Source organism: Heloderma suspectum, chromosome 1 (genome assembly GCF_057233095.1).
Source record: "Heloderma suspectum isolate Gila_16-S chromosome 1, 16-S_ref, whole genome shotgun sequence".
In the NCBI taxonomy this organism is placed as follows: Eukaryota; Metazoa; Chordata; class Lepidosauria; order Squamata; family Helodermatidae; genus Heloderma; species Heloderma suspectum.
The window spans coordinates 262,214,636-262,237,359 of record NC_139458.1 but is presented as its reverse complement, the minus strand read 5'-3'; the positions used below and the strand labels follow the sequence as shown (position 1 = coordinate 262,237,359).

Here is a 22,724-nt window from a genome sequence, read left to right as displayed (position 1 = left end):
GGCCCACCCCCTCTACCCTGTAATGGAAACTAGTGATAGAAGTTGATACTTTCAAAAACTATTCTGACAAAAATAAAATAATAAAAAGGAAATAGTTCTCCCCTACATATAAATGCATAAAGTCGGGCGGGGGTGTCCCCTACCACCCCATCATGTTTATTTTTAAAAAATGGATACCTATGTATCCATCATTTTAAAGACAGTTATTGAGATTTTTTTCCCTCTCTCCAATATCAGATGTTTACATTAATGCTTTTTTTTTTTTTACCAAGCTGCTAACAGCAAATGTGAGAGGACTAGACCATTGCCCCCCCACCCCTCTTCTAAAGGGCATGCCATGTAGGATTTTTACAAAATCTAAGTGGCACTTAAGGAATGTTTTACTTTTTAAAGACTCTTGAAGGTTTTACTTGCAGCCCTTGTGATTTCTGTGTTTAATGATTCTTTCAAAAACGATTCTGACAAAACAAAACAAAATGCAGCAGTTTTCAAATGAGCCATTTTATTCAGAGTTTTGCTTTACAGATGTAAGAAAATATTTATAGGACCTGTTTCTAATCTTCAGAAACCACCACAAAATATCCCCTCCAACCATCCATCCATACACATAGATAGAAACATTGAAATCTTACCTGTGCTACAATGTTCTCTAGTGAAATGGCCTCCAACATGTTCTGCCACATTTGGGAAACCTCGGCCTCCTCCTCGTGTAGACGTTTAGGTGGTGGAAAAGCAGAGTCATCAGAACTGGTACTAATATACTGTTTTCGGGGGTCACGTTCTGCAGCCAGTGGAGGAATACCAGATGGCCCTGGAGAGGTGCTTGGGTGCGCCATGTTCTCTGTGCAGAAAACGCGTCTGGGCATGATAAAAGGCTGTTTTTCTGGGGGCAAGTCTGTCCCTATTGGTCAATGGGGTTGCAGGGTGTGACCTTACAGGGCTAGGCTCTAAGACCTCTTCCTATTGGGTGGCGGTGGCTTGGTGAATTCGTAGAGGGGTCACATGACCCCACAGGACCAATCCAGGCACGGCTTGGAAAAGGCCCCACGGGCCATCTCCGCACCCGTACCCACTAGGGCTCTAAAACCAATTCCTATTAGTCCATGGCGCCATGGTGAGTTTGTAGAGGGGGTCACATGACCCCGCCGGGCCAATCCAGGGCATGGCTTGGAAATGGCACCATGGGCCATTTCCGTGCCTGTGCCCCCTAGGGCTCTAAATCCAATTCCTTTGGGTCCACGGTGGCATGGCGAGTTCGTAGAGGGGTCACATGACCCCCATCAGGTGACCCTGAAGGTCATATGACCGGGGTCAGCTGATCACATATGTGGGGCTTCCGGCTAGGGCGGGACTTCCCATCTCAATGGGGGGCGGCGCAACTGTCACCTTTGAAAGTGGGGCATGGTTTAGAGTTTGATGCAACCCCCCCTCCTTTACTACTCACTGAGGAGAAAAGTGTTGGCAAATTACGCAGCACAAATTGTAGATAATGAAGGCAGAAATTCAACAGGCTCTGCTTTCCCAAGTACTTGCTATCTACAGATATTATGATCTTGTTTAGTGTTTAGGAATGACATGAAGGCTGGTATTGCTATCAGTGGTGTGCCTGTGTACATTTCTTTTAAAAAAGTCATTCTGAATTTTTTTGAAATGTTTGGTTTAAGAGAAAATTAAGACTTGTACCAATTTAGTTATCTTCTCCATAACATAGAAATTGTAATTTAACGCTCTTGTACAAATCTATGGTGCAACCACACTCAGAATACTATGTACAGTTTTGGTCACTGCACCTAAAAAAGGACATTGTAGAGTTGGAAAAAGTGCAGAAAAGGGCAACTAAAATGATCAAGGGGCTGGAGTACCTCTCCTATGAGGAAAGGTTATGACAGCTGGGATTGTTTAGCTTAGAGAAAAAAACAAGCAAAAGGAGACATGATAGAGTTGTACACAATTATGCCTGGTGTGGAGAATGTGGATAGGGAGACATTTTTCTTAATGTCTCATACTATTAGAACCCAGAGTCTTCCCGAAGCTGAGTGGTGAGAGATGCAGGACAGACCAAAAGTATTTGTTCATACCGTGCATAGTTAAGACTACAGAATTCACTTCCACAAGATGTAGTGATGGCCACCACTTTGGATAGCTTAAAGGGAGGGGATTGGACAAATTCTCGGAGAAGGCTATCAATGGCTACTACTCCTGATGGCTATATCCCACCTCCAATATCAGAGACAGTATGCCTATGTTCACCAGTTGCTGGGGAACATGGGTCGGAGGATGCTTTGCACTCATGTCCTGCTTGTGGGTTTCCGGGGGTAAGCTGGTTGGCCACTGTGTGAACAAGATGCTGGACTAGATGTACCCTTGGTCTGACCCAGCATGATTCTTCTTACGTTAGTATATTTCTGTCCAGAGCACCAGTGGTAATAGCTACAGGATCCGTATTGCTTTTACCTTCTGAGGCCACCGGCAGGATTGCGGCAGGATGCGCAGCTGGGGGGCGCGGGGCAGAAGTGAATACTCCCCGTGTCCGAATGACCTACCTCATACCTGAGCTGAGTCAGAAACGGGGTAGCATTGGCGCCGAGGGCCTGTGGCGCTCGGCATCAGTTGTGAACGCAGAAGAAATGCAATCGCTGTTCCAAACCAACAACAGAAACCTGGCCCTGGCCAGTTCCGCGCCCACGTCTGGAGAACCGGGCACCGCGCTGCGGAATGAGCGGCCGCTGCTTCCCCTAGAGAAATTGGGCTTCATTCAGTCAGCAGATGCTGAACGGCGCTTTCGCCCGCTCGCCTCCTCCCTTTGACTCCCGCTCGCCGCCGCCAAGCAAATCCCAGCGAAGCGAAGCCGGGGGGGGGGGGTCCTCTGCGGGACCCCGCCTTCCCCGCGCAACTGAGCGGGTGGGATTGGGTGGCGGAGGCAGGAACGCCCCTTCCAGCTTGTCCATCAGGGGATAAAGCGGGGCACGCGCTCGCTGGAGGGACTGACTGCGCCGGGACCGAGGCGGGCGGAGCGCTGCTGCTCAGAGGGAGCGGATCCAGAGGGGAAACGCGCGACGCCTGGAGGAGCACCGCAGCCATGAGTGTGGCAATAGAGGTCATCACGCCGGGGGACGGTGCGGCACCAGCCTCCTGTGGTTGGAACTGAGAAGCGCAGAGGCCGGGGGGGGGGGGAGTTGTGGCACGGAGGAGCTCTGTGTGCGCGCCACTGCAAGGGGAAATGTAGGATGCTAGGGAGAAAACGTGTGTGTGTGTGTGTGAGAGAGAGAGAGAGAAAGAGAGAGAGAAATAACTGACTTGAGAAGGGAAGAGGTGGAGATGTGAATTAACTGGAACGGGGGTTGCGGGGAGGTTGCTACGAGAAGAGGGTATGTTAGGGGATCCCAGGAGGGGTGATTCTAAAATGGATGGAGCAACATCAGCCCAGTGTGATACTTGGGCGTGGCGTGGCGGGGCATCTACAGAATAACAGTCTAAAGACCATTTTGAGCCAAGGGATCTCGGCACCTTCTCGGTGCTATAGTCCCTTCACCTGTCCTCCAAGCTCTGGTCCGTTGCTTGTGGGTCTTTGCTTCCCATATGCTTTGGCCATCACACTTCGTCTGCCTTGCCAAGCTCACGTCAAGGATCTTTCCATTGAGCTGTGGTTGACAAAAGGGAATTGGTGGTTTCCTAATATGGGTTTTGTATGATTTGGGGGATGTGGGGGGGGGGATATGACTCTCTGCACATCAGGAGGTCCAACCAGGGAGGACCAACAAAAGAGAAAACTAGAGGATGTTCAAAAGAGGAATGTGAAAATGTGCAAGAAATGAAAAGTGCAGGAACACAGTGATAATATGGCTTTTTTCAAAGTGGCCGTTGCTGCAACTGCAGCCCCAGCAAAGCAGTGAACTTCTGTGGAAACCAAATAAACAACTGGAGATTGGCAGGGTGCTGTGGTGGCCACAACACCAACATGGAGGTGGGGGTGGAAGCAACGTTTTCCTGTTGCCAGACACTCGCTGGTATAGAATATGGTGGAGGATGTCTGTCCTGAGCAGCATAACAAGGGGAAAAACCCAGAGGGCTCTGTGGGATCGGGGGCTGCAGTCTTCCACTTCTTTGGCAGCAGCAGCAGCAGCCGCAAGCTATTAGGGGTATTTAAATGGCATTTGCTGACAGCTGCATAAATCCAAGTGCAGTGAAGTAATTTAGTAACAACAGCAAATTATGGTGCACTGCACTTACTTGCTTAAAACGTAAGCGTCACCATTCAGCAGACAGAGCAGGCTTGCTTCTCAGTGAAAACCTGGAGAAGGCTTGTATCAAAGTGGCCACTGCTGCAACTGCAGCCCCATCAAAGCTGTGGAAACCAGGTAAACAGCTTGGCAGGGCTGGAGATTGGCAGGGTGCTGTGCTGGACATCAGTGTGCATAGCTACTAGTTGTTTTGCCAAATTCTTATCATGGGGAAAACATGTATGCGCAGAGGCCTCATTTTTCCAGGCGTTGGTGCTGTATGCGTGGATGCTTGTGGGAGGAGCTACTGGGTACAGCTCTGTGTTGGTTTAATTACTTTTACTAATGCATGAATAGGACTAATATTTTCATAGAATTCAGAACTGGAAGGTACCATATGATCATTTAGCTCAACTAATGGTATAGATGAAGGATGATGTGAAATCTCCAAAGCTTTGCTCCTTGTAAAATAATCACAGCATGTTCACTGACAGCTGTTCGGCTTTTGCTTGACTTCCAGCCCCTAACTCCTGAATGTCATTATTAGTGCATGGAGAGGATTTTTTTGCAGATTTTTGTAGGAGAATAAGCATATTAGAGAAGATAAGGCTATCGATGGCTATATGCTACCTCCAGGTTCAGAGGCAGCATGCTTATGTGTATTAGTCACTGGGGAACAATAGCAGGAATGGGTTATTGCCTTCACATCCTAGTTCTGGGCCTGGCCTTTCCAGAGGCATCTAGATGGCCACAGTCAGAAAGAGTGTGCTGGACTAGATAGGCCTTTAAAGTGATGCAGCAGGGCTCTTCTTATGTTTTTATGGTAACCAACTGTTGATCTGCTCCAATGGAACAAAGTAAGTGTGTCCCCTTTGTACCAGCTGCCCGCCAAGAGGGTTTTACAGAAGAGGAGTGGCAGGCATCATGGCACTGATGCTACACCCCAGCCTGAGACATAGGCTGCCTCTCTGTGTTGCTGATTGCTTTGTAAGAAAATGTTAATCTGTGGTAGAGGATATTGGAGGCTTGTCAGAGTTTGGCTTCTGGTCACCACTGGTGATTTGGAAGCCATATTTGTGGATCCAGTTATCCAACTTGTGTATGGGCTGTCATTTTGTCCAAAATGCTGTTGGTTTGCAATTCTAGGCTCGTTCATGTCTGAGACAAAGCATGTAAAGTACTTTGAACATCTTAAAGTGATAGATACATCTAAGTAGTTTTCATCCTGATCTATTTCTCCTCAGTAGCCCTCTTCTTTCTTGATTATTTTTGTTATCCCTGTAGGTCAAGTTCTGTTTCCTTATAGCTGTAGTTCTCAACCTGTGTCATGGGAACTCTGGGATTCCTCGGAAGCTTATCCAGAGTTCCTTATTAAGAAGATCAATCATGCTGCACAAGCTTTCTGAATAACAGCTTGTCTACATTTCATAGAGTAGTAGGGTTAGAAGGGGCCTATAAGACCATTGAGTCCAACCCCCTGCACAATGCAAGTATCCAAGTCAAAGCATCCCTGACAGGTGGCTGTCCAGCCTCATCTTGAATGCCTCCAGTGTGGGAGAGCCCACTACCTCCCTAGGTAGATGGTTCTATTGTCGTATTGTTCTAACAGTCAGGATGTTTTTCCTCATATTCAGCTGGAATCAGGCTTCCTGTAACTTGAGCCCATTCTTCCGTGTCCTGCACTCTGGGATGATCAAGAAGAGATCCTGGCCTTCCTCTCTGTGACAACCTTTCAAGTACCTGAAGAGCACTATCATATCTCCCCCCAGTCTTCTCAAGGCTAAACATGCCCAGTTCTTTCAGTCTCTCTTCAGAGGGCTTTGTGTCCAGCCCCCTGTTCATCTTTGTTGCCCTCCTCTGAACCCTCTCCAGTTTGTCTGCATCCTTCTTAAAGTGAGGTGCCCAGGACTGGACACAGTACTCCAGATGAGGCCTAACCAGTGCTGAGTAGAAGGGAACTAGTACTTCCCGGGATTTGGAAGCGATGCTTCTATTAATGCAGCCCAAAATAGCATTGGCCTTTTTTGCAGCCACATCACATTGTTGGCTCATATTCAGCTTGTGATCGACAACAATTCCAAGATCCTTCTCGCTTGTAGTATTGTTGAGCCAAGTATCCCCCATCTGCCTTTATCAATCTTCCTTTGCAAAGTGCAGTTACAGAAGACTGTTGGGCATGTTCTCAGGACATGTTCTCAGTGTGTTGGGCTTAACACACCACCATGGTGACCAGTGCAAAGAGAGTGCCTCCTGGAATGTGCACCACCAGAGTCTGCAGAAGATGTGCAGACAGATTATTATTATTGTTATTGATGTGGAAAGTGTTCCCTGAGCAGGAAGAAGTCTGAAAACCAGAGTCTGCATAGGGCCAGTATTAAGGGAATGGCACCAACTGTATTATTTTAATTTATGGTTACTGAAAATTGTTATCTGTTTCCCCAGAACTCTGTGGGAGGATGGGGCTAGCAGAAGCTACAGCTGTGTGACTCATCCAAACTACATGACACCTTTTCAGCCTCTGTCCTTTTGTGACTTATCTCTGTACTTTCTTACACTGGACAGTATTTTTAGCAAGAAAACCTGAAATATTCTATTGCCATTTTATTGCTTATTTGCATAGCTTTAGATACGAATCCGTGTCTCTTTTGTTTTATCTCTTTTTAACAATTCCTTTTTTTAAAGAGATGTTGAATAGCATTTTTTTAAGTATCCGTTTTTTAAATATTTTTAACAGGAAGGACATTCCCAAAGATGGGCATGACTGTTGCCGTCCATTATACAGGTAAGATCTATCAGAAATAGATTGCTTTGTGCTTGTAGCTTGTTTTACATTTTCAGGCAAACAACTTCCATCTATATGTATTGGTTGGTTGATGTCATCCTAAATGTCCAAATAATTGCAGTTGGATAAGCAGGAATGCTATTTATTGACATGATTTAGGGTAATTGAAGTTCAGGCTATTGTGGGGTATGTGAAGTATCCTGGATCTTCCAACCTATTCCCCCCCCCACTTCCATAGGAAAGATCTTGACTGGAGTTGGATTACAGGGAGGTTGTAGTCTGTCCATTCACGTTGTTGTAGCTGTAAAAAGGAAATCAGAAGCTTGGTCTCTTCAGTACAGCACAAATGGTTCCAGTGCTACCTTTCTGCTTTCCCCCATCCTCTAACTGTTCAGGCTCAGCCCTTACTATGACCTATGAGGGGATGTCACTGATGGGGAGAGGCAAGAAAGTATATATCTCACTGTCCTAGTGCAGTGGTCTTCAATTTGGTAAGAGCTGGAACACATCTCTGTTATATTTAGTATGTCTTAATTCTATTGTAAGTTGCCCGGATTCTTTTTGTTTTTTGAGAAAGGCATCTAAGAACATATCATCATCATCATCTGGAACCCCAGCCTAAGACAAGACATGTGTTGCTGTGTTTCAAGATCCTTGCACTGCTACTGGCTTTTTTTTTTTTTACTGAAGTTTCATTCTGTTTTAATTTTTTTGATATATTTATATTACGTTCTATTCAGATATTGTATTTTACAGTTCTAAGTCTTGTTCTGTGAAGCACCCAGAGAACTTTGGCTATTGGGCAGTATAGCGATGAAATAAATTAACAAGCAAACCAGCTCGCAACCTGAGACCCACTTCCAAGAGCCCATGCACTGAAGGGGCAGAGCACAGCAGTAAAGGAGTAGAACCAGTAGTCCTGGACTGAGTACGCTGGCGCTTGTGCACTTGAGGACAGAGAGGCATGTTTAGGAAAAACGATGTTAGTTGACAGGGAAATGTATATGCGTATGTCTGGAGGAGGGTGTGTGTGTGTGGAGGCAATAGCAAGTCTCCCTGTTCTGTCACCCTTTCCTGTCCCTCTTGCTGGTAGTGGCATAGCTCTAGGTGAGGACTAGCCTTTCTGTGAGGACCAGCCCCCAGGGCTCTGCTTTCACCAAGTATCCTATCCCAGCATTCAAGGCAGATCCTTCAAAAACTACTAAATTTTCCTGCTGCTGCTGTGTGTGATTTCTAGAAAAATGTATCAGTTCTGTATAACTTGAAAGGGTTTCTGGCCTTAAGGATGTGGCTGTTCAGGCAGCAAAGAGTTACAAGGTGTAATATACTTTGTACTGAGCAAATTGGGGGAGAACAGTGATTGTTCCAGTCATAATTTGGTCCTGGTCTCTTGATGCTGTGGTGCTTTGTTACACATCATTACATAAAGTGTGATGGAATTACAGTAGCCTTCCCCAACTTGATGCCTTCCAGAGGTGGACTGCAACTCCCAGAATCCCTCAGCCAGCTGTGCTCTCCCCCAACCCTGAAATGCACTTTCCCCCTTCTGGGGAAACCAGAACACCTCCCCCATGTTTATTTCTGGGACTGCCGCTTCTGAAGGTTGGTCGCATTATTTGTGCTACTGAAGAAACTGCCTAAACCAACGTACATTTCTTTCATTGATTAATGAATTCCATGATTAATAGTTCCACTCTACTCATGGTAGATGAGGCTTGGTCAATGCAGAAAGTATTCTTTCATTCAGGGAGAACATGGGGTGCCTGACTAGGAATTTAATCAAAAAATGTATGTCTCTTTTCAGCTGTCTAGGTGGCATCTGTAACAGCATAGTGAAAATTGAAACAGGACATAACATCAATTAACATTATGCCACCACAGATGCTATAATTGTGCCCTGGTAAAGGCAAGCCAGCCAAAACCTGTCAAGCTGTAAGGAACTTGCTTCTTCAGCTTCACGTTCCCACACCTCGTTAGAGGCCAGGCTGTCTTGCAACATTACTCTAATTAGCAGCCTCAGACCTTGCTCTTCTCCCAGCTTGTCCTTGGACATTTCTGCTGTTTACACAATTTGTTTGCAGCTTCCAGGAGCATGGTAGTAGCACTTTTGGCTTGGCCAGGAACGAACACGCTGTCCAGTTTGCTCGATCTCTTCAGCGCACACGCTCAGGCAGTCCAAGACTGGACACTCAAATCAATGAGATTTCTTCATTGCAGGGAATTCCACGGCAAAGCTTAATCGTTACACTCTTCAGAAATCATATAGCTGATGGTCAGGAGCTATAGGCTCTATGCAATTCTAGCACAGCTCAAAGCTAAACACTGTTACCGTGACAGAGATCTTCAACGTGGTCTCTCCGCTTCATTCTGCCTTGGGACTGTCCTGTGGTGCACTTTCTGCTCAAAAGGGGGGTCTAGCCCATGCTCTTGGGGCTGATTCGTTACCTTCATCCTGGTCCTTGGCCTCATCTCTCGGGTCTTCATTTTCAATTTCCACTTCTTAGGGATTTCATCCCAATCAGGTGAGGTGATGACGTTGCACACCTCGGAACGCCGTGGGCAATTCTTCCGAGCTTGGTGTACCAGGCTAATGGCTACTTCTTCAGCTTCACGCTCCCGTGACTCATTAGAGGCCAGGCTGTCTTGCAACATTTCTCTAATTAGCAGCCTCAGATCTTGCTCTTCTCCCAGCTCATCCTTGGACTTTTCTGCTGTTTCCTCTCTCCATTCCAACTCCTTCTGCCCAACAGCCCTTAAAGCTATCAGCAACAGCCATGCTAGAGCCCCTGCATGCTGCTTCCCTTTAGCTGACCACTTTTCCAGCCACAGAGATTCTAACGCAGTTTCCAGACCCACTGGTGTGCAGTCCTCTTCGACCTCCAGCCATGCAATCAGGCCACACAGGACCACTAATTGCTCGGCGGCTGGACCCCACAGCTCCAACTGTGGCCAGCCTGGGAGTCAGTGTAACACGCCGACCCCCTGATTCTCCTTTCCTTTGAATCTGAGCATAGCAGTATTCTTGGCACCCTGCTCGCTGCTCCAGATGTGTTGCCCCGGCCGTGGGCATTGAACTCCTAGGTTACAGGTGCCAAGATAGTGATAAAACAGACTCAAAAGTTTACTTACAAGGAGTACTTAATTGAGTAACTTACAGCTCACAGGCGTACCCAATGGTTGGATCAGACAGCTTCTCTGAACCCCGAGCCATGGGGTCAAATGGGTTTTATACCATACATGTTAGCAGCAAGGCAGCACAACACCAGCAAGTGCCCCCTAGTGCCAATTCCCAGCATAGCTACCTGCAGCTTTACATAAACACACTTCGCTTCCCAGGCACAAGACACTCTGCTCACCAGTATGGAATGCGCTAAGGCTGTGTTATCGGCCTTTGTCTCATTTCACATGCTCAGAGGCCTGCAATGAACCTAAGCAGATCATTATGGATACACCTTTAAACTGCCATGTCTTGAAAGATGGAAGACTTCTATTTCTGTGAGGATTTTGGTGGTAGTTGATCACCTATGAAAGTACGTTACCAAGTGCTCTCTGTTTTCTTCAGTGAGTCATGACAGCAAAAAGCAGTTTGCTTGCTCAGCGTAAAGCATGTTCTTATGAGACTCCACAGAAGCAATTTGTTGACATGAAAAGTCTCAGTAAAAGTCAGTACAAATACTCATTTTGCTTGTTCAGCATTTGTTGGTTACTTTAAGGAAAATTCTTAATGGAGACTTAAGAGAAATATCGTGAATAGATAATAGGCTGAAAAAAAAGCTCTGTTGCTGACCATTATACCAAGGCAAGTAGTTGGTGGTTTTTGCTGTTTTTCTATATTCCATCTTTATGGTCAATAGGAAGGGAAGATAGCTAAAACATCAGAGCTTGCTATTCTTATTAAAACAAAAGGGACCCAAACTTTAATGTCAAATATGCTTTTATTGGATAGTTACACGATGGAGAGAAAAAGAGCAGAAGCATACAACCAGCCACCCCATGGAAACATAGACCCTGTTCAGATGTAATGGCAAAGTTCAGTCACAATTCAAGAGTTAATCAACCCACATATTGTGGGAACGTGTTATGCTTCCAGTTTCCTGCCACAGCCTACAAACGCAGCATTCATAGGTTATTACCATGACAGCCAAACCCAGGTACTTGGGGTTGTTTATGGGTTAAATAACCCCAAGATAACCCAAGAACAAATCATGGGTTAACTTGGGGTTGTTTAACCGACAGACAAACCCAAGTGTCTGGGTTCAGATGTCATGGTAACAACCTATGCATTCCATATTTGTAGATTATTGTAGGAAGGTGAAGCAACAATTAACCCACAACTTGCCACTGAATGCCACTGTTACATCCAAACAGCCTCATAATGTAGATCCCTAAAAAAACAAACAAAATGTTTTGACTATACAGTTTCTATTCCAAAGTGTGGTCAGGTCCAAAACAAAAAATTATTTAAATCTTTATCTAACAGATTTTTTCTGCTTTTACTCTAGAGTAGGTGTAAGCCCCAATCTAGATCTTAAGTCCCTGTACCCCAACACTAGGGTCCCAATATGGAGGGGGGGGGCTCTTCACATACCCTAGAGTAAAAATGCAAAATAAAAAGACGTAGCTGCTAAATACAAATTTAAAATGTCTATTTTGGCCCTCGCTGGCTACCTTTCTACATGTGCCTTATTTGTGCAATGAACAGTGTAGAACCTTAATCAGCGAGGTGTCATCATACTTATGATTAGCAGATGTTTATAGGAGATATTGGAGCTCGAACTCTTTGTATTTACGGTCATCCTGTATTCCTATTGAACAATGTAGCTCTCACCCTGTAAGGCAGGGCTGGGGAACATCAGGTCCAGGAGCCAAATCTGGCCTTCCTGGGGGACCCCTTTCCCCCAACCTTCAACTGTTTAGTGGTTTCCCAGCTTTTGTGCAGTTTTTTCCCCAATCTAAAGGGTTGCAATGCCTCTCATAAGGCTTTGCTATTGTCAGTAAGAGCTTTGGTATTTTTTTGTATTTTTGGCCCCACCCTTTTCACCTTTGGGCCCATTCCCCTTTGCCTTCGGCCCCACCTACCACTGCAGTGTGGCCTCTGAGAGCTTCTCCAAAGGGGAATTTGGCCTCAGGCTGAAAAACATTCCCCACTCCTGCTATATGGGAAACCCCATGGAACATACGAAGATGCTTTCTACTATTGCTCTAACTCTGACAGCAGCGCACCAAAATCACACGCAGTGATCTTTCCCAGCCCTGTTAACTGAGAATTTTTAAACAACAGTGCCCATCATCCCTGACCATTGGGCATGCTGGCTGGGGTTTATGGGGATTGTAGGCCAGAACATTGGAGAGAGCCATGTTGGGAAGGCTACTCTATGTGTTCAGTGGAAGGCGTGAAGGGGCTCTGTGCAGATATAGCTGTTTGCATTTAGGCGATGTATGCGTGAACTGTGATCGCAGCAACAGAAAATGCCAGGCAGGGGTCAACTACATTTGTGCTGTATCTATGCCAGTACTAAAAAAAAAAAGCCAACATTTTTTTCTGGAAGTGGCACAAAATGTAAAACTGAAGATAGATTCAGATTATTGGTTTTTGCCACCATAATGTGATTCTCCCCCACCCCACCCCGTTGCTTTGCAGAAAGATCTATGTGGAACTGAATTATCAGAAGGCAATATGATTGTGGCATGCTTTATTTGTAAAGCTTGCTAAGTTGTTCTACCACTCATTTCTACAAGGGGATATCTCATTTTCATTGTGAGACAACTGAAAAATACAATTTCACTGTCAGAGGAACATGAATTCCACCTCAGCCACTTAAAACTATTGTGACTGAAAGAACTGGCAAAAACAAGCTCCCCTGAAAAGGTGATGATGGTATTTATCATTGTTTTGGTTTATTCTGGTAATGGAAAGATGCCAGCAGACCTAAGCAATAGTCTAGAAGATGACTTGGTACGTGGCTTCCATGCTTGGACTTCGTGAAAGAGATGGGGGCACCCAAGGTTCAGAGAGACCAATTTATTATTAACCAATTTATAATTTAAGCCAGATTATTCCAAATTTCTCTCCAGAAATGTGGGAGCAAAGGTTAGGGCCTGTCAGTTCCATTGGGTTCCATCCAATGTCATGCTAGCAGACGGGAGTTCACAGACATGAATTTCCCCACCCCTTCCTTCCTCTGGCAGCCCCAAAAGCCTCCCAAAATGTTACACAGAAGGTCAGGGGGCCCTCCTGAATTGGGTGAGCTGTGGCATAGGGCTGAGCGGGAAGGGTGGGATCCCCAAAGATCAGGTGGAGGTGTCTTCTGTGAGTGGGAGCTCTGCTTGTTAGCAGAATGCCACCATTGGCTACAACCTATTGTGCTCTACAGCCCTTTTGTGTCTCTCACTTTGCCAAGTGAACAGTTATTTTGACAAGTGAACACTGACTAAACTCCTGCAGATCTGCTGTTCACATTAGTCGAGTGACCTTTGTATTCAGCAACATGCTAAGAGCCTACACAAGTAGAGATTCCTTGCTGCAGAAGTTACCCCCTCTAATGCATGGAGAAGGATGGAACCAAGTGATGGGAATGCAATGGAGGGGGGAACAATGACTGTAGTCCAGCTCTTCCCCTCCTGCAGTTCTAAGTGAACTCCTGAACTGGGCTATATTTGTGATCAAACACCAGAAAAATGTAGAAAATTTTAATAGGAAGTGCCACTTTTGCACAAAACTAATTCAGAATTCTGCAACAGAAAAGATGAAATACTTCTGCTGGAATATTTGATGCAAAGTGGAAGATTTGTGCAAATCTATTTCTACTTTAAAAAAAAAATCCGCTACCACACTATTGATAGATGCCCTGCAACTATGAGCACAATGCTGTCTGAACCAACCACCAAGTGAGTAATATCTTTTGTGCAGATTAGGTGTAATTGACTTCTCTGAATGGTGGAGGCTGAAGTCTTTCTGTAGGTTATATACGTTTTGGCTCCTTTCCTTACTGACTATGTTTGATTGATTAACTATGTCCAAGTTCTATTTTAGACCTGGTTACCCCATCAGACATGGTAAACGAGAAAGACAGCATTGAGCAATCAGCCCCAGTGATGCCATAAAGTTGGATACACTTGATGCAGTACATAAGGTTGCTACCTCTCATTTTCTGGCAGTGAGAGAGCTCTTGTGGCTTTAACAGAGGGATGGGGAAAATGTGGGTCCCCAGATGTTGTTGGACTGCAACTCCAATCAGCACTAGCCAGCATAGCCAATAGTGAAGGATGCTGGGAGTTGTAGTCTAACAACATTTGGAGGGCCATACTGTCCCTGCCCCTGCTACATGGGAAAAACTTGTACCTGCTGGATTTCTGCTTGTCTATGCAGCTGTTTAAAGCTGTAGGAACCTTTCCAGAAAAGAGACTGCCACTCTATCTGTGGAGCTGGCAGCTGGCATTTTACTCCCTCTCCATGCAGGCAGCCCATGTGTGAAAAATACATCACAGTGTGAAATGTAGTTATGCACGATTGGAAATAAGTCACTGAGGTGATAGCATGTGAATAATTACTGGTGCGATTAAGTATCTCCTGGTGCGATTAAGTATCTCCTGGTGCATCAGTCTGTCTCTCATCCTGGCATGGACAGCTGTTGATATGGCATGCACAAATACTGAGTCAGTAGAACAAGGGAAGTTAATACAGGTCCAAAAGGAATGAAACAGAATAATTCTGAATCTCCCATCCTTCTTGCTTCTGTAGTCCGTGATTAAGAAGAAAAAGGTAATTTTTACAATCTCCCATTTCTGGAGGATCGACCCTGGCTACTAATGAAAACTGTTTCAATTCATTACCCAATTTTCTGTATAATTCATATTCATTAAAACATAAATAAAATAACAAAAAGGCTGAGGCTCTGTTGCCCTTGAAGCTCACCACATGACCTTGGGCCCGTCACTCGCAGCTTAAGCTACTTGTTAGAGCCCCTGCTTTGCATGTAGGAGGTCCCAGGTTCAGTCCCCGGCATCCCCAGGTGGGGCTGGAAAAAACCCTGCCCAAAATCCTGGATCTGACTGAGTATAAGGCAGCTTCCTACGTACCTCACACAAGGTTGTTGTGAAAATAGAATGAATGAAGGGAGAGCACTATGTATGCTGCACTGAATGACTTGGAGGAAAAGCAAGTTTAAAAGGTAATACATAAACATAAACTTCCAAATGACACTTTGCTAGAATGGCTCTTACAGTATGTCATGTTGGAACTGGACTACATCCCCTTCCAGCTGCGATTGGTTTTGCTGTCTCAGTGTTACAGAGAGGCTCTTGAGTGTTAGGAGATACTAGTACAGGGCCCCAACTGGGGAAGGGTGGGCTAGTGAGACATTAGAATTTGAAGCCTATGTTCAGTGAGCCCATAATTTTGTGAAATGAACCAGCATTTGTGTTTTGGGTATTTTGAATGACACCCTTGTTGCGCAAACGAGTAGAGCTGCTTCAGTGCCTTTGAACTGGCAACACACAGATGCTTATTGAATGTGAAGCATGGCAGCAGCCGGCAAGTCCTTTGCATTGCATCTTCCAAGCTTTTGTGACATGGGAGCTGAACTATGGATAACAGTGACAGATTTTCAGTAATTTTACCCAGAAGGCTGTAATGCATAGTATATACCAGCAGTGTGTCACAACCTACTCAGGCCGCAACCCCCCACCCCCATATCAATTAAACAACTGGTGGGCCTGTGTGTAGGTCTAAGGGTAGTATCTAGTACTAAGGGTAGTATACTTGTAGGTCTAAGGGTAGTATACTAGTCTAAGGGTAGTATCCAATGTTGGTCCTACATACAGCAGACCCATTGAAATGAATGAGACTAAAGTTTGTCATGACTAACTTCAATCCCATTCATTTCGATGGGTCTACTCTACATAGGACTAACATTGAGAGTCCTTGAGAGCCCATAGCAGTTGGCAGTACAAAACCCCCCCGAACCAGTTAAGGCATGCCAAAGATCTAAATACAGGTATTTTTAAAGATCAGGAAAGTGGGCAACTTTGGCTAAACCGCCACTATAATGAATCAAACAACAAAGTACCCTACATTTTGGACATTCAGGTGCAAACATTTCTGTTGAGCATTATCTCTTTTCTCTGGTATGTACGGATGTACGAAAGTGACTTACCTTTTAATGAAATTGATTCGAAGTGGGGGGGAGGCGCTCCGTCCCTCCCCCCAAAATTCTGGCCGGGGGGGAGGCGCTCCATCCCTCCCCCCGAAATTCTGGCCGGGGGGGGAGGCGCTCCGTCCCTCCCCCCCCAAATCCTGGCCGGCTGGCTCCGCAAATGGCAGCGGCTGTAGCCGCCACCGTTTGCATCCCTGCAGTCAGCCGTGATAGGTTACGTAAATGTTTACGTAGCCTATCACGGCTGGTTTAAAAGAAAAAAAACGCACGTACGCAAATGGCGCCCATGGGCGCCGCCATTTGCGTTCCTTATTTTGACACGTCTTAGTCTACGTAAACATTTACGTAGACTAAGACGGCGAAAATAAGGTGAACGCAAATAGACGCTAATCCCTTCTAGTCTTAAAGAGTTGTAGTCCAACACATCTGGAGGGTGCAAGATTGGGGAAGGCTTACATCCTGCCTCCTGAATGCAGTCTTCTGTTAAACAAGGCTACAATCTTCAGACTATGCACTGGGCTTCATCGGGCCACCATCATAATTCACAGGCATGAAGGGAGTACGGCAGAGGAGTGGCCGCAACACTTCAGGTTCTGCACCCCGATTTCACCTTCTGGCCCCAAAAGGCCTGGAGAGAGCTAGTTAGCCTTGCCTGGCTCCCTCCATAAGGCTATCTCTGTGGGACGGCAGCCTGCCCGTCTTTTTCCATGAACAATATTGTTTAGGAACCTGGAATATAAGATCAATGAATCAAGGTAAGCTGGAGGTGGTCAAACATGAGATGGCAAGATTGAACATCGACATCTTGGGAGTCAGCGAACTAAAATGGACAGGCATGGGCGAATTTAATTCAGGTGACCATCATATCTACTACTGTGGGCAAGAATCCCGTAGAAGAAATGGAGTAGCACTCATAGTCAATAAAAGGGTGGGAAAAGCAGTACTGGGGTACAATCTTAAAAATGATAGAATGATCTCAGTACGAATCCAAGGCAAACCATTCAACATCACAGTAGTTCAAGTTCAATCCCTCTTCATCATAGGGGATTGGAATGCTAAAGTAGGAAGTCAAGAAATCACCGGGATAAAAGACAAGCATGGCCTTGGTGTACAAAATGAAGCAGGACAAAAGCTAATAGAGTTTTGCCAAGAGAACACACTGATCATAGCAAACACTCTTTTCCAACAGCACAAGAGGCGACTCTAAACATGGACATCACTAGATGGTCAATATCGAAATCAGATTGATTATGTCCTTTGCAGCCAAAGATGGAAAAGCTCTATACAGTCAGTAAAAACGAGACCTGGAGATGACTGTGGCTCAGATCATGAGCTGCTTCTTGCAAAATTTCGGCTGAAATTGAAGAACGTAGGGAAAACCACTAAACCATTCAGGTATGACCTAAATCATATCCCTGATGAATATACAGTGGAGGTGAGGAATAGATTTCAGGGATTAGACCTGATAGACAGAGTGCCTGAGGAACTATGGACGGAGGTCTGTCACATTGTTCAGGAGGCAGCAACGAAATCCATCCCAAAGAAAAAGAAATGCAAGAAAGCCAAGTGGCTGTCTGATGAGGCTTTACAAGTAGCTGAGGAAAGAGGGGAAGCGAAAAGCAAGGGAGAAAGGGGAAGATATAGCCAACTGAATGCAGAGTTCCAGAGAATAGCAAGGAGAGACAAGAAGGCCTTCTTCAATGAACAATGCAAAGAAATCGAGGAAAACAACAGAATGGGAAAGACTAGAGATCTCTTCAAGATCTCTAGGGAACGTTTTGTGCAAAGACGGTCATGATAAAGGACAAAAAAGGCAGGGACCTCACAGAAGCAGATGAGATTAAGAAGAGGTGGAAAGAATACACAGAAGAACTATACAGGGAAGATCTTAATGTCCCTGATAGCCATGATAGTGTGGTCACTGAACTTGAGCAGGACATCCTAGAGAGTGAAGTCAAGTGGGCCTTAGGAAGCATTAGTAACAACAAAGCTAGCAGAGATGACAGTATTCCAGCTGAGCTATTTAAAATCCTACAAGATGATGCTGTTAAAGTGCTGCACTCAATATGCCAACAAATTTGGAACACTCAACAGTGGCCACAAGATTGGAAAAGGTCAGTTTACATTCCAGTTCCAAAGAAGGGCAATGCCAAAGAGTGTTCAAACTACCGTACAATTGCGCTCATTTCACATGCTAGCAAGGTGATGCTCAAAATCCTACAAGCTAGGCTTCAGCAATATGCGAACCGAGAACTACCGGAAGTACAAGCTGGGTTTCAAAGAGGCAGAGGAACTAGAGATCAAATCATCAACATTCGCTGCATCATGGAGAAAGCAAGAGAATTCCAGAAAAATGTCTATTTCTGCTTCATTGACTATGCTAAAGCCTTTGATTGTGTGGATCATAACAAACTGTGGCAAATTCTGAAAGAGATGGGGGTACCAGACCACCTTACCTGTCTCCTGAGCAACCTGTACGAGGGTCAAGAAGCAAGAGTAAGAACCAAACATGGAACAACTGATTGGTTCAAAATTGAGAAAGGAGTACGACAAGGCTGCATATTGTCGCCCTGCTTATTTAACTTACATGCAGAGTACATCATGAGAAACGCCGGGTTGGATGAATCAGAGGTCGGAATTAAGATTGCCAGGAGAATTATCAACAACCTCAGATACGCAGACGATACCACCCTAGTGGCAGAAAGCGAAGAGGATCTAAAGAGCCTCTTGTTGAGGGTGAAAGAGGAGAGTGCAAAAGCTGATTTGAAACTCAACATTAAAAAAACTAAGATCATGGCATCTGGCCCCATCACTTCCTGGCATATGGAAGGGGAAGAAATGGAAGCAGTGACAGATTTTATTTTCTTGGGCTCCAAGATCACCGCAGATGGTGACTGTAGCCATGCAATTAAAAGACGCTTGCTCCTTGGGAGGAAAGCTATGGCCAACCTAGACAGCATAGTAAGAAGCAGAGACATCACCTTGCTGACAAAGGTCCATCTAATGAAAGCTATGGTTTTCCCAGTAGTAACGTATGGCTGTGAGAGCTGGACTAGAAGGAAGGCTGAGCACCGAAGAATTGATGCCTTCGAACTGTGGTGCTGGAGAAGACTCTTACGAGTCCCCTGGACTGCAAGGAGGTCAAATCAGTCCATCCTAAAGGAAATCAACCTTGACTGCTCATTGGAAGGACAGATACTGAAGCGGAAGTTTAAATATTTTGGCCACCTAATGCGAAGAGAAAACTCTCTGGAAAAGACCCTGATGCTGGGAAAGACTGAAGGCAAAAGGAGAAGGGGATGGCAGAGGATGAGATGGCTAGATAGCATCACTGATGCGATGAATATGGACTTGAGCACAGTCCAGGAGAGAGCGCAGAACAGGAAGGCCTGGCGTGCTATGGTCCATGGGGTCACGAAGAGTCGGACACGACTGAACGACTGAACAACAACAACATACAAAAATGCCAGTTCCACTTATTTAATTTAGTTATTTATTTGAAGCATTTTTATCTCACTCTTCAGTCAAAAGGCTCCCAGAGCCACTTACAAGAATAAATAGTTATCAGATGTTCCCTGTTCTGAAAAGACACAAGACACAAGGGATTGGAAGAGAGGAGGAAAAAAGCATGGTGGCGATGCTTGATTCAGATGAGGATATACCTATTCTGGGACCAATTGTACTGAGGTTTGCACTGCATCTATTGTGGTTATCTTACCTTGTTCTGTGCATTCTTGGAATTAACCCTTCTACTAGGAAATCATTAGAATATTTTTAAACATTTTAAATGAGTCAGAGGGTTTCTCAGGACAATGAGCTTTGGAAAGCAACATTGCATTTTTAGTTGAAATCATTCTAGAACTGTGAACCTCTGGGGAGTAACTTGCATTTCATACTGTACTTTGATGTTCTGATGTGATTACGTTATGCTTATTCTGAGTTGGTGGTTGTTTTTTCTGTTTGGAATATATCTTCATACTTTGGGGTGCTTCCTATCCTTTAAAAAAGATAGGGGTATATTTGGGAATTGTACCGTTCCCATTTTTAGTTGGTCCTCATCTATTTCTCACAGTTGCAGGAACTTGAGCAAATCCAGATTTCTATGCCAGCTGGGACTGTCTGATTGCTGGTGTAATATTTGAATGCTTAGGGAATGTATGCATAACAAGGTGCTATGAAACATATATTTATACAACATGCTTGCCACTAAAAGCCAGTTTGGTTAATTAAAATAGAATATTGCTCCAAAATCACTGACAGATTTGCCCAATCCCCAAGTTTTTTAACAGGATCTGTAGGATCTTCTCGATCACCCCAGAGTGCAGAACATGGAATAATGGGCTCAAGTAACAGGAAGGCAGATTCTGGCTGAACATCAGGAAAAACTTCCTGACTATTAGAGCAATACAACAATGGACCCAATTACCTAGGGAGGTGGTGGGCCCTCCCACGCTGGAGTCACTCAAGATGAAGCTGGACAGCCATCTGTCAGGGATGCTTTGACTTGGATTCCTGCATTGAGCAGGGGGTTGGACTCGATGGTCTTATAGACCCCTTCCAACCCTACTGTTCTATGATTCTATGGATGCTCATTCATCTAGGAGGTGTTTTCAGAACCATAGCAACCAGCATTCTGTATTCTTGCAATATCTTTCAGGACAATCCTGGGTGGGGTGGGATGATAATCTGTCACATCCAAAGCCTTGCTGACTCAGGCCAGATGGCAGGGGAGCTATATTTTTTCCTCGCCTGGTGGCTTAAAATGTGTCTCCCCCCATTCCCACTGGTTTCCCTATTACTTAGAATGGTTTGTGATGCATCAGCCATTACCTATTACATATGTATGTAGATCCAATTACCCTGCTCTTTCCCATAGGTGCACCTGAATGCTGTTCTTATTCAGAGCATGAGTAGTCTATGCTTATGCCCCTAGGTATGAGTGGGACCAGTGGATCTGTATTTGTGATGCATGCATGGGCCTCCCATTGCAATTCATGATTGGTGCATTGCAATGTCATCTTGGATCCAAAATAAAATTATCCACAAAGACACAGAGATAATTATTTTAAAATGTGTCTATATGGGATATCGCCTACCTACCCCTTAGCTTCCTTGCAGCCTATTTCTTCTTCTTAGAGCATGGCATTACTGAGTTTTGGGGATTGGCTTTCTATGCAAGACTAGCCCAGAAAAAGCACTGGATTTAATTACATGTTGGAACGGTGGACTGGGGGATCCTGAAGAGGATATTTGTGCAAAAAATAAATAGTTTGCCTTGGTTTTTACAGCTCTGACCTCAGCCTTGCTGCAGGAAATGCTTGTGTTCTTACAGTATGTACAGTATGAATATGTTACTATTAATATAACCCTCGTGGGAAGGGAGAGATTGGGCAGAGCAGCATGTGTGAAAAGAGATCTTGTGCTAGGAGATGACATGGATTTTTGATTGCATCATTTTCCCATCTGTCAGACGCTCTCCACAGGTTGAGTTAAGCCGACACGGGTTGTTAGCTTCTCTAATTGTGTTCGCGTGTTTATATTAAGCATCACCCCGACTTTCCACCCTCAAGTCTCGTCCCACTTGAGTTCTGTAAATATTTTTGTGGCTCACATCTATTGTTGGCACAGAGACATCAGCTGAAAGTTCTCTTAAGCCTTTCATGACATGTATGGCTTTGTGCCAGTTGAAAGCTAGACCTCAGCATGTCAGCCTCTTTTGCCGCCTGGGGGCAGATTCTTTTTTCCATAATAAGTGATGTCTTTCTTTAAACTAGGCAGGAATTGCCTGAGGACTGCATGGACCAGAAGCAATGGTGTGCTTCTTTTCTGTCATTTTTTAGAATACATGGCCCTCCTTTGCATCTTGTTCTTCTTGTCCTTCTCCTCCTCCTCCTTCTTCCAAAGCTTGCCTCTTCACTTCATTCAGACAGCATACACACTTCTCTCCCATGGCATTGATTGTCTTCAGCAGGTGTGCCAAATTTCCCAGCATGAAGTGGCTGCCTTTAAAATATTGTTCTGCTATTTTATTGGCAGGTGATGTTTCAGATTGTTGCAATTACCCATTCCAGACTCCTGCAAAGCTTGACACTATGATTTACAAGCTATTCAAAACTGTGTATAATGTAGATGTGCCGGGCTGGATGGCAGCAGTGATTCAGATCACTAATTGAGAATTATGAATGTGACTCGGATCCATAGATTCCCATCAAGTCCGGAGCATTTTCATGACTGGAACTAATCCAACACAGTTGCTTCTGCTTGTGAATTTCTGGGTTGAACATAATCCTAAAACACAAATTGATAAAATCAGAAAATCAGTGTTTTGCTACCCTTAGATAGGTACCTTTTTCCTTTTCTCTCCACAATTATTTATACAGCCATTTTTGGAAGCCTAGATGGCTTTGTACCCCTGTTGTCTTCTGGAAGCTGCCAGTCTTATAATACCGTGCCTGTGCTATTTGGATGTTCATATCTGAAGTGGGAAGAAGGATTGGAACTGAGAATCATGTTTTCCCCCATTGAAGCAGGAACACTGGGGATGAGCCCAGTGGCAAAAGTGGCTCT

General features: G+C 44.9%; 1 protein-coding gene across 5 annotated transcripts in view; it reads left to right on the top strand.

The window, feature by feature from the left end:
* Positions 1-2,955: 2,955 nt before the first annotated feature.
* The window catches only part of FKBP1B (FKBP prolyl isomerase 1B), a 49,536-nt gene continuing 29,767 nt past the window's right edge, over positions 2,956-22,724 (top strand). For 2 of the 5 annotated variants that reach the window (XM_084826485.1, XM_084826482.1), the window contains exons 1-2: positions 2,982-3,097; positions 6,955-7,002. In XM_084826485.1, the coding sequence (XP_084682611.1) occupies positions 6,972-7,002 (31 nt within the window). In that variant the 5' untranslated portion in view covers positions 2,982-3,097; positions 6,955-6,971. Of the gene's footprint in view, positions 3,138-6,954; positions 7,003-22,724 lie in introns of all 5 variants that reach the window. The other 3 variants (XM_084826483.1, XM_084826481.1, XM_084826484.1) reach the window with 3 other exon arrangements.